At 34.6% G+C, this 17,906-nt stretch overlaps 1 protein-coding gene and 1 long non-coding RNA gene across 3 annotated transcripts; both read right to left on the bottom strand.

Moving 5' to 3' along the window:
- Nucleotides 1–2,488: 2,488 nt before the first annotated feature.
- On the bottom strand, nt 2,489–7,201 carry LOC140181955 (calcium-transporting ATPase 10, plasma membrane-type-like). Of its 2 annotated transcripts, XR_011877655.1 has the most exons (8): nt 6,997–7,201; nt 6,586–6,697; nt 5,435–5,545; nt 5,053–5,112; nt 4,585–4,722; nt 4,395–4,486; nt 3,371–4,159; nt 2,489–3,145 (listed from the first exon to the last, which is right to left on the bottom strand). XR_011877655.1 is itself a non-coding variant. In XM_072227773.1 (7 exons), exons 1-7 carry the CDS (start codon nt 7,035–7,037, stop codon nt 3,997–3,999), a joined length of 717 nt encoding a protein of 238 aa, XP_072083874.1. In that variant the 5' UTR covers nt 7,038–7,175; the 3' UTR covers nt 2,489–3,996. The 2 variants fall into 2 exon arrangements, 1 of the variants encoding a protein (XP_072083874.1); XM_072227773.1 differs by having other exon boundaries at nt 2,489–4,159; nt 6,997–7,175.
- Nucleotides 7,202–7,445: 244 nt separating this feature from the next.
- LOC140181956 (uncharacterized) lies at nt 7,446–8,667 on the bottom strand. Its single transcript, XR_011877656.1, has 3 exons — nt 8,370–8,667; nt 8,116–8,266; nt 7,446–7,630 (listed from the first exon to the last, which is right to left on the bottom strand). It is a non-coding gene; the product is annotated as an uncharacterized lncRNA (long non-coding RNA).
- Nucleotides 8,668–17,906: the final 9,239 nt, after the last annotated feature.

Here is a 17,906-nt window from a genome sequence, read left to right as displayed (position 1 = left end):
TGATTATAAATAGAGTTCTTCATTACCTTCTTTCCTCGTCACAAAAACAAAGGTTAATAGAAATATTAATAAAAACAAGAGTGGAAGAATAATGATTAGAAAAATATTGGAGTGGAACAAAATGATGATAATTATGAAGGTAGTTGTTTTCCTTTTCTTGATGGGATCATCTGCCAATAATAATAATAATCTTAATAATAAAGTGGAAGCTAGTCGTCGTGGCATCAATCCAAGCCTCATCATCCCAAAACTTTTAAGCAATAATAATCATGCAAGTTACCTTCCCAGTTTTAGTTCATCAAAGCAGAAAGATTGTTGTGATGAATGCGTTTGCGATGATTTACCACAATCGTCACCACCCCCAGATGATGATACTCGTGGTCCAGACTATATGTGCGTGTGTAAAGATGAGTTTGAATATTCTTGTCCTGAATCTTGCAAAATTTGTCAGTGTGACAAGTCTAATCCTTCAGTATGTCGCTGTGCAAGATTCGCCATCAATGCTTGTCCTTTACCAGTATGCACTTGAACAACCTTAATTCCAATAATTGCATAATAAGATTGTGTTATTCCTATTTATGTTTTATCGACGAATATCAACTTAATCAACCTTTTTCACTTTTTCACTTTATTGTTGGATGGTATTGTAAGATTTAGTGTATGTATCCGTGCAATGAACCGAAAATATTTTTTTTGTATCTATGTTTAAAATATATTTAGAAAAAATATCATAAACATATTTAACTTATATAAAATAATTATATTATTTGCTAATGAGTTATAACTCAAATAGCATAGTCTCTCCATACTCAATTAAGAGGTTGCGGGTTCGAGTCTCCTATCTTTGGTAAAAAAAAAATTATATTATTTGTTATTTATACAAATACCAAACAATGATATTAAATAAAAAAATCATAAAAATAACAAAGCTATTAATATTCACATTCATTCAATAATAATAGATATTAATATTATGTAGAACACGTATTTAAAAGTATTTTTTTCTTATATATGTTTATCATTATTATTGATTGATGACGTACACGCACTACAAGGTTTTTTTTTATTTGTGGCAGTTTTTTCTCTTATTTGTGGAGGTTTATAATCCCCACCAAATGGTTTGTGGAGGTTTCTAAAACCCCCAAAATTTGAGGTGCCACGAGGTCTTTTGTAAGAGTTTTTAAAAACCTCCACAATCTATTCAGTGGAGGTTTTGTGTACTTTCAGTGGGGGTTTTGTATTGGACTTTTGTGGCAATTTTAAATCACTTTTGTGACGGTTTAAAACCTCCACAAATCTTGTAATTATTTATTTATTTTTAATTTCAAATCAATCATTAATCTCATCTCATTTACATATTCTCAAATTAAAAATTTATTTTTTAAAATCAAAATTTAAAAACTAAATTTTTTATAACACAATTCCTCAATATAAAACATAACTCTATATATAAAAAAATTCTCAATATCAATAGTTCCAAATATAATTGCATATAGTATTGCTACATAACTATTACTATTTTTCTTTAAAAAATAAAAAAGAAACAACTTCAATATTTCAATATTCTAATATATCAATATTCTTCAGGTGCTGTATGGTACGCGAAATTGTTACTCTGAGGTTGTAAAATTTGTTGTTCGTTCTCTCCCTGGCATGGCGCCAATAACTGGTGCACAATACCATGGTCCAAATATAACTTCACAACTTCGCATAACTAACCAGCAAGTGCACTGGGTCGTCCAAGTAATAAAACCTTACGTGAGTAAGGGTCGATCCCACGGAGATTGTTGGTATGAAGCAAGCTATGGTTACCTTGTAAATCTCAGTCAGGCGGATATCAAATGGTTATGGAGTTTTCGAATAATAATAATAAATAAATAGAAAATAAAGATAGAAATACTTATGCATATCATTGGTGAGAATTTCAGATAAACGTATAGAGATGCTTTCGTTCCTCTGAATCTCTGCTTTCCCGCTGTCTTCATCCAATCAATCCTACTCCTTTCCATGGCAAGCTTTCTGCAAGAGCATCACCGTTGTCAATGGCTACATCCCATCCTCTCTGTGAAAATGGTCCAAATGCTCTGTCACGGCATGGCTAATCATCTGGAGGTTCTCGATCATACTGGAATAGGATTTACTATCCTTTTGCGTCTGTCACTACGCCCAGCACTCGTGAGTTTGAAGTTCGTCACAACCATCCCTTCCCAGATCCTACTCAGAATACCACAGATAAGGTTTAGATTTTCCGGATCTCAGGAATGGCCATCCATGGGTTCTAACTTATACCACGAAGATACTAATAACTCGGACTCGGTCCCCTGTATTAGATATCTAAGAGATACTCATTCTAGCTTGTTTGCATGTAGAACGGAAGTGTTTGTCAGGCACGCGTTCATGAGTGAGAATGATGATGAGCGTCACATAATCATCACATTCATCATGTTCTTAGGCGTGAATGGATATCTTAGAAGCGGAATAAGTTGAATTGAATATAAAACAGTAGTACTTTGCATTAAATCATGAAGAACAGCAGAGCTCCACACCTTAATCTATGGAGTGCAGAAACTCTACCGTTGAAAAATACATAAGTGAAAGGTTCAGGCATGGCCGAATGGCCAGCCCCCATGATCTAAGAACTAAACGTCCCAAGACGATCCGAAGATGAAAATACAATAGTAAAAAGTCTTATTTATACTAAACTAGTTACTAGGGTTTACAGAAGTAAGTAGTTGATGCATAAATCCACTTCCGGGGCCCACTTGGTGTGTGCTTGGGCTGAGCTTGAAGTTTACACATGGAGAGGTCATTCTTGGAGTTGAACGCCAGTTTGTAACGTGTTTCTGGCGTTCAACTCTGGTTTGTGACGTGTTTCTGGCGTTTAACTCCAGACTGCAGCGTATAACTGGCGTTCAACGCCCTTTTGCGTCGTCTAAACTCGGCCAAAGTATGAACTATTATATATTGCTGGAAAGCCCTGGATGTCTACTTTCCAACACAATTGGAAGCGCGCTATTTTGAGTTCTGTAGCTCCAGAAAATCCACTTTAAGTGCAGGGAGGTTAGAATCCAACAGCATCAGCAGTCCTTCTTCAACCTCTGAATCTGATTTTTGCTCAAGTCCCTCAATTTTAGCCAGAAAATACCTGAAATCACAGAAAAACACACAAACTCATAGTAAAGTCCAGAAATGTGAATTTAACATAAAAACTAATAAAAACATCCCTAGAAGTAACTAGATCCTACTAAAAATACACTAAAAACAATGCCAAAAAGCGTATAAATTATCCGCTCATCACAACACCAAACTTAAATTGTTGCTTGTCCCCAAGCAACTGAAAATCAAATAGGATAAAAAGAAGAGAATATACTATAAATTCCAAACTATCAATGAAACATAGCTCCAATCAGATGAGCGGGACTTGTAGCTTTTTGCCTCTTGAATAGTTTTGGCATCTCACTTTATCCATTGAAGTTCAGAATGATTGGCATCTATAGGAACTCAGAGTTCAGATAGTGTTATTGATTCTCCTAGTTCAGTATGTTGATTCTTGAACACAGCTACTTTATGAGTCTTGGCCGTGGCCCTAAGCACTTTGTTTTCCAGTATTACCACCGGATACATAAATGCCACAGACACATAATTGGGTGAACCTTTTCAGATTGTGACTCAGCTTTGCTAAAGTCCCCAATTAGAGGTGTCCAGGGTTCTTAAGCACACTCTTTTTTTGCTTTGGACCTTGACTTTAACCGCTCAGTCTCAAGTTTTCACTTGACAACTTCACGCCACAAGCACATGGTTAGGGACAGCTTGGTTTAGCCGCTTAGGCCAGGATTTTATTCCTTTAGGCCCTCCTATCCAATGATGCTCAAAGCCTTGGATCCTTTTTATTTACCCTTGCCTTTTGGTTTTAAGGGTTATTGGCTTTTTGCTCTTGCCTTTTGGTTTTAAGAGCTTTTGGCTTTTTCTGCTTGCTTTTTCTTTTTCTATTTTTTTTCACCATTTTTTTCTGTAATTGGAAGCGCGCCATTTTGAGTTCTGTAGCTCCAGAAAATCCACTTTGAGTGCAGAGAGGTCAGAATCCAATAGCATCAGCAGTCCTTCTTCAACCTCTGAATCTGATTTTTGCTCAAGTCCCTCAATTTCAGTCAGAAAATACCTGAAATCACAGAAAAACACACAAACTCATAGTAAAGTCCAGAAATGTGAATTTAACATAAAAACTAATAAAAACATCCCTAGAAGTAACTAGATCCTACTAAAAACATACTAAAAATAATGCCAAAAAGCGTATAAATTAGCCGCTCATCACTGTAACACCATAAAAACATAGCAAGAAAATATCATGATCCAAAGAAAAAAAAAGGCACAATTAGAGAAACTGAAGTTCCGACCTTCGGGCCCAATCCATAAGATGGTCAGTTGGTGGTTCAGTTGCCAATGCTAGTGCTCCAAAAGTATCCATGGTAAGATTCACCCACAAAATCTGTAGAAAGAGCAATGAATATGCAGACAACAGGGATATCAGCTGAAACATAAATTGAGGGGCAAAGCCAGAGAGCAAAACACAGGGAGACAACAGACCTGCACTGCATTCAATGGGAGATCACCAGAGGAAACAGCAGCAACAACATTTATAACAAGAGCTGCTACATTTACTGTAAGCTGAAACTGGATAAATTTCTGAATATTTGCATACACAGAACGTCCCCGTCTCACAACCTACAACCGCATAGATTTTGAAAGATACAAGAGTTATGCTCAAAATTTTTAGCTTGCAAAACACTATACAAAAGCAATCCAAAACGGTGCAGTTCAATTATATACAAACCTTTCATTGGTTGGCATATTGAATAACTACCTAAATACCCATCTAGTAATGCCAGAAATAAATTATTTTTTAAGATGTAAATACTATCCATAAATGATGCATCATTTATTAAGATAATTTAAGAACAAACTAGATCTCTCAAATTGAAAAGAAATAGGTCCAACCTTTACAATGGACATGGTAATTTAACAATTCTATCGAGGATGATTGAAAATAAGTACCTTAACCCCATATTTTTGGCAAAGCTCCACTGAATCTTTGACTCCAGGTCGACAAGGATCCTGCATGTCAAATATGAGATTAAGAATCAGATATTTAACCAGCAGAAGCATATCTTAGAGTCAAATGCTATCATAAGTTAGAGTTTATTAATGATTTCCGTGTTAAATGCAAATGCACAGAACCCACTTACAAGATATTGGTTGACATTGACAATTACAATTAAGCAAACAGGTGAAATTGGCAGCTAGGAATGAGTGTGCAAAACACAATAAAATTTATATAAACATCAATGACAATGATAGACATGTATTCAGAGGAAATACTTGCCTTCAGACCAACAATAGCTAACAAAACAAGACTATATTCTGTGTATCATCAAACCTTTTCCTCATCCATGTCTACCAACTGGTCATTTGCATCAATGTACTGTGTACAGTAGGCTAGGACAATTTCAATAGCACCTTTCCAGTGTATGTGAACTTCAGAGTCAGCCTGCAAACAGAGATAAAATTAACTTCCTTAAAATGTTCCCAAATTTCAAATCGATGAGAGTTCAATCGATATCTTCCAAATTCCATAGAATCAATAAAATTTTGTGCTCCTAATGTACCTTGAATGCATAAGGCTTACTATATACAACCTAAATTAAACCTCTATATATTTATAATTAAATTAAAGTATATATTATCAGACAATTTTTTCTTTTACGTGATTGGCAGTATACTTAATATTCATTGTGAAATGTGAGAGAGATAAGATTAATTAAGTTTTCTTATTGGCATATATGTAATCAATTATACAATATGAGTGGAAGTTAAGTTTAAAATATATAATTGGCAACATTCGTATCATGGATCAGATAATAAGGTTCTAACTTCTAAACAACCACAAAGCTAATAGTTTAAAAATTTAAATTAATTAATCGTATCATTAGGCGACCTAGCATAAATAAGATATACTATTATATATCTATACAATATTGTAATTATCTTCCAAGCAATTGGAACTAGTAGATAGCTTCTCATCAAAGTTTTAACTTTACTAAAAGGTGCTAAAGGAACCGCATGAAACTTGGAAAGTTGAAGGGTTAGTGGATAGTGAAGCCTTTAATCTCTTTTGTCTGAAAGCATTTAAACAACCCAAACCTGCAGAAGAATTTTTGGATTTGTCCGAAGAAGTGATCAAGTATAGTGGTAGTCTTCTATTGGCACTTAAAGTATTGGGTTCCTATCTTAATGGTAGGTCTATTGCAATTTCGCATAGTTCTATTGAAAAGATAAAGAAGTCTTCACATTCTGACATTATTGATGTATTGAAAATAAGCTATGATGGTTTAGATTCTATGGAAAAGGATATTTTTCTAGATATTGCTTGTTTCTTTAAAAGACGGGAGAAAGATTATGTAATAAAGATATTAGAAGGATGTGGTCATCAGGCTGTAATTGGTATTGATGCTTTGATTAATAGAGCATTGCTCATTATAAATGAATATGATCAGCATTGATGCAAAATGCAAATGAGGAACAACATACCTCCAGAATAGCATGGAACTCTTCCTTAGCTATCACAAGCCTATCGGTATCACTTGAATTAACAACATAGATTATTGCTTGAGTATTTGGAAAGTAACACCTCCAATAAGGCCTAGAAAGAAAACCACGACAATACACCAAAAGCAAAAAGATTGGTAAAAGCAATGGAGACTACACATAAAAGAGAGTTATATTCAATAGACTACACATAAACACTAAGTGCAGCAAGTTCAAGATAGTTTGGTCTCCTAAGATATTCCCCGTAGTATTGCAAAATAAAAATTCATAGATTTAAGAAGCATTATTAAAAATAACTAAATAGATAAATATAGTAATAACAAAATAAAAGACAAATGGCAATTAATCAAAAAAGTTTTGAGGATGAAACCAAATATTCCACTCAAAACAAACCTTTTGGAACAGGGGGTAGCACTAGAATAGGAAGCCTGCATGAAGAAGTGAACAACAGTATATAAGTAGAGATCATACTGAAAAACAGAAGAAAAATCGAGACAAAAATAAGGAACATAGCTTATCCTTCAAGAGTATGAAGATTTCTCTTTATGTAATGCCACAAGTAGAAAGCAAATATAGCAACTAGTATGATCAAGCTTACTTGTTCCGCATATAAGACATTATTCGACCCTCTTTTAGAAGGTCGTGATCTTCCAAAACAATAGTAACAACATCATAACCTCGAAGAGTCAAGCTCTCATAAGCAGAAATTGTTCTAGAAATGTGCAAATAGCGGACCTAGAAAAATGTGCAAGCCTTTTGCATTAACATATAAATTGAGACATATATTCATTTAAAATTAAAATTGTAACTAAAGTACCAAAATTCTGGAACATCAAGTTCACCTATATAAGTCACATTAAAGTGATCCAAAAGCATCGGGACTCGCAACTCCACCTGCAGTTTCCACCACACACATAGAAGTTATTGAAGACTGTGGAGAATTGTTGCTTCTCTCTGGAACCCTTTAGATTCTTTTCCACCTGCAGATCACTTCTATAATATCTATGGACATGTTTTCATGTTGAACCTATAAAGAAAGCATAAACAAGTACAGCTTAGTTGTAATGTTCATACCATTCAAATTATTAAAAAATACTTAAATATTATAATTATCACTGTAAAAATTGTGAATATTTAACTTTGTTCTGATGTGAACATTTCTTGAATATGTATTCTAACCTGATTTCTGAAAATATATAGATGTAAAAACAAAAAGAAAAGAAAGTGTTTAGCTCCAAAATTTAACTCCAGTTACCAGCTTCTGTCAAATCTAATTTGGAGAGTAAGGAACCAAAATGGAAGATACATAGATAAAATAGTTCAGTAAATTAAATGCTTTGCTTTTATCTAGTAACTAACTGGAGTCAGAGAACTTTAACCACAGGAATCACTCCACACGAAAACAAATGAAAACTGAAGAAGAAAAGAAAACAGACTAAAACAGTGGCTCAATTCAGAAGCTTTCAACGCGGCAACTACAGTGGCAAGAAGTCCAAGTGCAAAAGCACTCACTTTCTCAACCTCATGCTCAAACAGCAACAGCTTCTGAACGAGTTCTTCTTCCGTCACGGGAGGAGCTTGGAGGTGCTGATTGCTGAACCAAAGCCGGAATAGCTCCTCATTCGAGAATCACGTTCACCACTTCCTCTGCAAGACACAACCACTGAAGAATTTACACCTAGAGACATGCACGACCGAATTTGCCAAAAATTGAAACGAAGGGAGCAACACGCTAGGAGATCGAGGAAGAGGAACAGAGGATTTACCGTTTTTGGCAAGATCGGCGAGCGCGTGAGTGGCGCGCTTAGCGGCGGCTCGATCTGACTCCTTCCATGAGAAAGTGGAGTTAAGGATGGAAACTGCTCTTGGACCTCGGCAAGGATGGCGTCGCAGGCATCGCCGGTTACTCTCCCTCTAATCTCAGATGCTACGGCGAGCTTGATGACTGAGTGACAATGGCGAAGAGATGAATACCGCGGCGGCTAGTAGATCTAGGGTTCATTCTCAATCTTCTCCCTTTTTGAATTTTTTTGGACAAATTTTTGGTTGGAGTTAAATTTGTTTGGGTTTACTTAGAGTAGGTTAGGGATTGGATATTGGTTTAAAAAATTGGGCTTAAAAAGTTTAATCTAACTTTAATCAATGGGGTTTTATATTTTGCCATAAATAAAATATATTATGGAGGTTTTCTAAAACTTCCACTAAAAAACTCCCATAATCAAGTAGAAATCTTGTAGTGGCGTCATCTTAAGTAGCTTTTTAGGTTTTTTTTTCCTAAATTTTAATCAAATTTCTTATGTCTTCTAGTAGAATTTCGTAACTAATAAATTATTTGGAGTTTTATTAGTATTATTATATTTTCAAGAGTTTTTGTAACAAAATAATCAATGATTAAAGTCTTTTTAGTAAGAAAATACAAATGTGATTTAAGAATGGTCCAACCGGACCCAAAAGACATCAAACCAGACATCCAGCCTTCAAGCATAGACACCCACTATCTCCTCTTCAATTAGATACATGCCCGGCGGCCAACTTCACAAAGCCCGACGTCCCCTCCAACTTTGGGGCATACGCCTGGCAACTCTAACCCCAAGCCCAGCAGCCAAGAAGCCCAGGAGGATTATTTGAGCCAATGCTCACATTTGAAGACACACGCCTAGCGTTCACAAGTCTCAACTCTCAGGATTCAATATCATTAAGGCCCAATATTAATTATACAAATCATAAGAAGTCTTAATTTCATCCAAAGATTCAAGACTCAAGAAGATTAGTTAGCATTAATTCCTTTTAGAAAAATAAAGATTCGGTTGTTAAGATTTGTGTTTAGATTAGATTTGAATTATTGTTTTGATTTTAATTTAAAGTAAGTAGTTAGCTATCATATCCTTCCTAAAGATAATATTAGAGTTAGTATTTGAATTTGAATTTAGACAGAAATTAGGATATAAATAAGTGAACAAGGTTCACAAGAGGAAAGCATCTAGAAGAGGATCTTCATATCCCAATCCACATATCACACACCTCTTTCATCATTATGATTAGTTTTTTCTTTATCGTGAGTCATTAAACCTCTTCCATTGAAGGTTAGGAGCTCTGTTTGGTTTTAGAATTAATAATGTAAGTGTTTTCATTATTTTAATTCATGTTTCTTTACTTTTTCAAGATTGAGTTTTGTTCTTCATCACTAATGGTTAGAACTATCGAAAAATATTCTAACTCTGTCTTAGATTTTGATTTTATATTTGAAAAAGTTAATTTTGGAATTAGCTTAAAATTCATCTCACAATCTTCAATTATCTAGAGCTGGTTTGAATAAGTGACATATAATTCGGCTAGCGATAGTTCTTGAAGATTTTGTGACTTAAAAATCAAAACCATTCTTTACCTCTTCTCTCGATTAGTTAACCAAGGGATTGGCATTTAATTGGGTTTAGAGAAATTAAATTACCAACGGATTGAGGTTTGATTATAAATGATTTACTGTGAAATTTTTTTTATGAATTAAATAAGAAAGTATAAGTATTGTTCTTCCAAGAATCAAACATCTCCGAGCTCTTCAATATTTTCATCCACTGATTTTCTTTCAACTTCAAAGCATTCTTCCAATTTTTTTCTTCTCTGTTTTTTCTTTTCTTCAAGATCCACTATAAACTCCGAGTAATTAATAAATAATTAACTAATAAATTAATTATTATTAAAAGAATTAGAAAATTAAATTTTATAGATTAGAGAAGTAAAAATATTTAAAATATGAATTTAAACACTAATTTTAAAAAATTTTAACCCAAAATTAGACCAACGGGTCGAACCGGTTGAACTAGACTCGTATTGAGCCCAAGGCCCAACATATAAATATATGAATTCAGCTCTTTTCCCTTAATCAAAAGGTAATTATGATGAAACTTGAGGAGCGGGGAGCAAAGAAAACCCTAACCTTTGTCTCAATTTCAATTCCATATATCTCTCAATCCGGAGCTCCGATCGTGGCACTGTTTGCGGCCATGTGATCACCACATCAAGCTCTTCAAAATCATCCGAATAAAGTGGTAAAAAATTGAAAATTTTTCACCTAGCCTTTTTCTCTTCAATTTCAAAAATTTTGGAATTTCAGTATTGAGATATTATGTAATTTTAATGTTTTAGGATTGAATTAGCTTTGGAAAATCTCTGGGTTTTGTCTAAAATATCTGTGGGTATAATAAGAAGCTATTAAACCTTGGTGAATTATTGGATTAGTGAATCCTATGTTAATTATAGTGATATTGTATGAATTAGATTGAGTTTCATGTTGAATTCGAGTCCAATTGGTGGTTTGAAACGAAATGCTGGTTGTTGAGCTTGTTGAATTGATAATTGGAGACTTGGAGCTTGTGGAGGAGAGGATTTTGTGGTGTCCTTTGGCTTAGGGGGAGTCGGCCAAGGTATGATTTTGGTTTCTCGTAGTTAATGTATGTATAATATTACGTGAAAACTTATGCTAGTTGACCGTAGGATAAGTTGAATTATGTGAATTGTTCATGTTTAGTAGATATAGGAAATAAATATTGAGTTTGATGTGAATTGTAGTTGAAAATTGTTGAGTGGTATTGATAAATTTATATGTTGAGGTGATTGTGGTGTGGTTGGTGTTGAATTGACGTTTGGTGCTGTTTCGGGTTGTGAAATATTGGTTTTGAATTGAGGAATTGGAAAAAATAGAGGTTTTAAATTCGATCTTTTAGTAAAAAATTTATTTTTGACAAACTTTGGCGAGTCATAACTTGGTTTCTAGACTCCCAAAGTTGGTAAAACCTATTCTGAATGAAAATTAGGTCCGCAAAGTTTGTAACACTTGAAGAACGTAATAAAAATGATTTTTAACGAACAAGTTATGCGTGTTCGAAGTTGTGTGTGAAAAATTGATTTTCTGACTTAGCGGCTTTTTGCCAAATTCTGTTGCATGCTCGTACGCGAACATGCATGCGACGTGGACTTTGGGCTATGCCCAGACGTTGGGCCAAATGATACGCTCGCGTACGCGAGCAATACTACGTGACGCAAGGATGGTTCCCTGCCCAAGGGGCTCATGTACACAGACAAGGGGCGCATACGTGCTGCGAAATTTTAAACCACAACTTATTGGCAAGTGCACCGAGTCGTACCAAGTAATAAACTCAGATGAGTGAGGGTTGATCCCAAAAAGATTAACGGACTAAACAAGCAATTAATTGATTAATTGTTCTAGTTAGACAAGTTGAAATGAGAGTTTTGAGTGTCCAACAGCATAAAAGACAATGAATTAAGAAAAGCAAGCAGTGAATGGATGAGGAAACGGTGTGAGAGTCAAGTTAAGGCTTCGGAGATGTTTAAATGTCCGGATTAATATTCAATGTCAACTACCTTGATCATGCACATATTGAGTTTATGGCAAACCCTAAGTGATTGGATTCCTATCCCTAGGCAATTCAATCTCCTTTAATCCAACCGACCGTCAATTCATTAATCAATCAATAGTATTAGAGCGCTAAGCTCAAATTCTGATTTATAAGCCACACAAACCCTAAGGATCCAAAAATGATGCAATTATATGTCACGTATCACATTAAGTCTAGATAATTAAGGAGTTGTGAAAAAAGAGTTTCAAGCTTTAATTCTAGTGATGTAACTTTTCCAAGATTCAAAAGAATTCATATTAAATTAGAGTTATTTTCCAATACACACTAATCCGTAGGATGAAGAACGAAACAATTCTTAGACATAAATCAATGCGTTAATCAAGAGTAAAAGAACAAATAATTATTAATCCATCAAAGTAAACAGAGCTTATAACCTTAACAATGGAGGGTTAGTGGCTCATGGTGTAGAAAAAATCCTAGAAAAGAAAAAAACTGTAAATTGCGGAATGAAGAATTAGGAGCCGAGAGATCTCCGCGAGAGCGAATCTTTATCCTATTTATAGTCCTAATTGAAATTTATTTAAAACTTAAATTAAAACCTAATGAATCTTTTCTAATTAGTTATTTGATTTGAAATCAAATAAAAAAGCCTTCCATTGTTTCTTGTTTCACGCGTGGTCCCTATTCTGATTCACGTTCACCGGCGTTTAGTGCCATCCTTCCAGCACCTTGCACGCGTATCGAAGGCCTTGGTGTTAAACATCAGTGAGGTAGCATTTAGCGCCAACTATCCAAAAATCTTGGCACATTTTACGAGGCTCTCGATGCTAAACGCCAAGTCATGGCATTTATCGTCACCTGTCCAAAGAAGATTTGGTCCTTTTTAGCTCGCACAGTAATGCGTATGTGCAAGGGATGCATACGCATGAAGTCCCTTGTTGCTCCAGTAATGCGTACGCATGCATGATGGGTCCGCATAAGCCTCCTTTGCTTCTTCATGACTTTTTCACCAATTCTTCATCCAAATGCTACCTGAAATCAATAAAAAGCCACAGAAACTCAAAGTAGCATCCACTAGGGGTATAATCCACTAAAACTCCTCTAACAAATAAACAAAATAACATATAAATCATATAAAAAAGACACTAATGATGCTCATGCATCACATCACTAAATTTAAAGTGTTGCTTGTCCTCAATCAACTTAAACAATGAAAACTAAAGCTGGTTCGATTAGAAGTTGGAGTTTTATTAAAGCTCATGCTTGTCATATAAGTGGGATTTAACATCCTTGTGATCATGAATGCTTCCTTACCTCTCGTTCTTCCTTGAAACTTTGGGAATGTCAACACCTTAAAGGAACTGGAACCCGGATGATGTTAAGAAATCTCAGTCTCCTTAAGTCCGGATTGATCCTTGAATTTCTTTCTTTAACCTAGAAAGAACTTTTCTGTTGTCAACTCTAAATGCTTCGTCTCAAGGCAACTCTTGATATTGAGCATTCGATCGGTAATCCCAGACCAGTTGGTCCAAGTTACTGGGTGACAAGGCACCCCGCAGATCTAGTTACTCAAGCCTCTCCTTGACACGATTGCACCACAAGCATATAGCTGAGATTTTGATTCCAAGCATCGATGCACAGAGCCTCTTTGAACTACTAAATGTCTTGTCTCAAGGTGACTTGTGTAATAGGTTTTCAATCAACAATACCGGATCAGTTGGTCCAAGTTATCGGGTGATGAAGTACCCCTCGGATCTAATCACCCAAGGCATCCTTGGACAACAAACACCACAAGCACATATTTGGATCTCAACCGTTGATGCTTAGAGCTTTGCAACTTAGCTTTTCTTTTTGATCTTTCATCATTAATTTTTTTCTTGCTATTTCTTTTTCTCTCCTTTTCTTGTTTTTCTTTTCAATTTTTTGGTTCAAGGATCAACTTCTTGCTTATCTTTTGAGGTTTCATAACATTTCTCTAAACTCCTATCCCTAAGGAGTTAACATGCCTCTTGTTCAAGGAAATTCACACACTATTCTCTTAAGGTATGTGTGGTTCAAGTATTACATTGTTATAAAGATTCCATTCTCATGGGAATTAAAGATACCCAAGGAGAATGTGGAAATTGAAATGATGGTATTTTGATTCCCTGGAATCAAACTTGCTTAGGAATAATTTTTCAAACTTTGAACCAAACATGAGAATATGATATTTCCATCTTAAAATTCCTAGGAATTATTTATAATTTCTCCAACCACACACTCCCTTAATACAATCACAATCCCAATCATATATACCACATGATGTAATGTAACAAGGCAATTGTAGAATAAACTCAACTTCTAACATAAAACACCACTTTGCTCTTTTTTTTTTTTTAATAATTGTTTAGGACATTACATGAGGCACCATTTGAAAGATAAAAACATAAAACTAAAAACTAACTAAACTAAAGAAAACAGAGAACTAAGAGTCATGCACTAAATAGTAAATACCATAAAACAGAAGACAGGAAAATAACATAAGCAGTACGGAAAGGAAAATAGGAATGAAAGAAACTCAACTACCTCGGTCATCATGATGGCCATCTCCCTCCTCAAGCTATCCTCCATAGGGGTGATAAAATGGGTCGAACCCGTCAGGCCGACCCGTTAAACCCGCAAAAAAGGCGGGTCTGGCTAGATTTGGAGCCCGCCAAATTAAAATAATCCGCCAAACCCGCACCGCCGGACCGAAGATTTTTATTTTTCTTTTTTTATTATATGAAAGAGTGATTACTATTATAAAATTAATAATTATAGAATTTTCAAATATTTTTTTTATTTTTTGTTTTTATTCTTCTTTTAGTTATTAACTTTATTTATTTTATTTTATAATTTTGTATATATGCTCAATTATGTGACTTATTTTTTAAAATAAAGATGGTTCTATTGCTAAATATTATTTTGAACAATTTTATTAAAGTTAAAAATTATAAAAAAATTGTGAAAAAATTATATTATAATTTGATTATTTTTTATTTGTATTAAATTTTTTAATTATTATTTTTTGGTTAATTTTAATGAATTTCATTTTTCAAAAAAAAAAAAAAAAGACTCAAGCAGGATAGCATATTGAGCCCATCTTAGATGGCGGGGCGGATTGGGGCAACCCGGCCCGCTTTGTCACCCCTAGTCCTCCACGTGGTCCTCTCAGTCGCCCTATATCTTGTCTCACTTGGTGAAGCTCGTGGCACTAACTCTCTTACTCTGCCACAATCTGATGGAGAAGGACACCGTGGCTATCTTGGGTGACTCTCATCTCCTCAAGGAAGGATGTTAGCTACTACCAATACTACTGAGGTAGAAAGTAGTGCCCTTGAGGCATGAGAGGTGGCGGAGGAGCTTACTGAGCTTCTTCTTCGGCTTGACCTCCCCTCAGAACTCTTGCATACTCTCTCGCATGCTCCATAGTCTTACTGTGCATCTTTTCCCTATACCCTCATGGATTAACTCGATATGTTCAAGAGAGAGGACTCTATTTATTATATAAGGCAAAGACGGGTGGTGAGTTAACACCACTTTCAATCCTGGAGAGAAATCTTCAGTGGGGATCTTCTTGCTCCTCCAACCTTTGGGCACCTTCTTCCTGGAAGCTTTCTTCAGAATTGCTGCAGCACGCCAACACCAAACTTGGGTTTGATGTCAGGTGATATAGGATTTTTATAATATCGCATAACTACCGGCAAGTGCACCGGGTCGTACTAAGTAATAAACTCACGGTGAGTGAGTGTCAATCCCACGACGATTAAAGAATTAAGTAAGCAATGATTGATTGAATATTCTAGTTAGACAATTCATATTGAGATGATGAGTAAAATTATAAACTGGAACTTAAATGACTTGAATTAAATGAAAGCAGTAAAATGACAAGAAAGTAAATAACATGAATGTAAATAACTTGGAAGTTAAATTGCAAGAATGTAAATACTGAAAAAATAAATTGCAAGAAAAGTAAATCGTTAGAATGTAAAGAAAGCAATGTAATGAGCATTAAATTGAAAGCAATTAATAAAGAAAGGGATTAAAAGAATAAGGGAAGATAATTAGGGTACAAAGATATTATATTCTCTAGATCAAATAGCTTTTCATCTCCACTTCAATCATGCAATTACTGATCTCTTGACAAATTCTAAGTGATTAAATTTCAATGTCTAGGTAATTTAATCTTTCTTAACTGGATCAATTGCCAATGTCTTGATCTAATTGTTTATGAGAAGAGATGAAGATTGGTCTCTGATTTAGAGTCAAACAATTTTATGAATCAAGTTATGGGTTAATTATATGTCACATATTAATCCCAAACCCAAATTCACCAATTTGGGAGAAAGAACTTCTAGCTCAATTCCTATAATCCATCTCTTAAGTTTTAGGATTCAAATGAGATTCAAACTATCTCTCAATAAATTTGAATTCTTGGAATGAAGAACGAAGATTCTTTCAAAATAAGCAAATGAAAGATGAATTGAAGATGAAGAGTAAATCACAATTGATTCATTAAATTTAATAGAGCTCTTTTTCCCCAATGAAAAGGGAATTAGCCACATAGCTTATAAAATGTGAAAGGTAAGAAGAGGAGAAGAGTGGAAAAAGAAAGGTCAGAGAGCCTGAATACCCCTAAAGTGTCTCCTTCATCGTCTAGTTATAACCTATCTAAATTACATATTTAAATAAAATTCAAATTACATTAAATTCAAGATTAAATTGAAATTGAATTCTTGGGCTTGATCCATTTGGAAGCTTGGAGAATTGAGGAATGAATAAGGAAATTGAAGCATGGAGGTTGATGTTAAATGACATACTTTGCTTCTTAAAGACTAGCCCAAATTGGCCTTTGTTTGCTTGCCATGGCACACCCAGTGGTTAATGTGAGACGCCTGCAATATTGCTTCAATTCATGACCCAAATTATGCTTCTATTTTGCTTCAGCATGGGTCGTCACAAAACTGGCGTGGGACGTGAAACTAGGGTCATGTGTATGCATGGGTCATGCGTACACATGATTTTACTGAATTCACCACTTGTGCGTATGTATGGAGGCATGCATAACTTAAAATAATCATTCGCATACCTAATGAATTGAACATCTGGCATATTTTTATTATTAGATACTAAAATTCAACTTCAATAAACTAAACAACCACTCTAGAACGAAAAAAACATCTGCATATCTAGTAAAGGGAATATCCATCATATTATAGGTTGACCACAACTTCTAACATGCAGATTAAAGTTCTCATTCATCATATATCTAGAATAATAGTGGCATATATTTTATAATTGATAACTTCATATTCTACGTAATTGACCTAATTAAGTAGGATTTAGCGAGATTATAACATATTTGTGATGATAGCCCCATGCCCTCAAATATTTTTGATAAAGTCTTCAATCTTACTCACTTATAACTAAATTTCATTACTCGAATCTGACTTGAATTCAGTCAACGTTAAACTAAATCCAATCCAAACTATATAACAAGAGAAACACTCAAAGCATGTGCATGTAGCAAGAGGCAAACCAAATAAAATACCAACCTTATACCCAAACAAACATCCACGTTAGAATGAAGATAACCATCTGCGTAACTAATAAATTAACCAAAAAAACACTATAATTTAATCAATTTTCAACACAAACTAACTATTCTTAAAAGAGTTTAACAATGACATAAACCTGCCAAATCTTTGCGATTCATTCTACCCCGCATATGCATCCAACTCTCTATTGCCAGAGGCTTCTAAACGTTATCTTGAAAAATCCCCACACAAACAAAAACAAGTCACTAACTCTACAAAAATATTTCAAGAAAAGGTCCAAAATTAACTAGTGCAAACACTATGATAAAAGTAATTTCTCGTGGAGTATCCATGGTTCATATGTTCTATTTTT

This window comes from Arachis hypogaea, chromosome 19 (assembly GCF_003086295.3).
Source record: "Arachis hypogaea cultivar Tifrunner chromosome 19, arahy.Tifrunner.gnm2.J5K5, whole genome shotgun sequence".
NCBI classification, from domain to species: Eukaryota; Viridiplantae; Streptophyta; class Magnoliopsida; order Fabales; family Fabaceae; genus Arachis; species Arachis hypogaea.
Note: the sequence above shows the minus strand (reverse complement) of the source record. Positions and strands in the feature narration are given on the sequence as shown.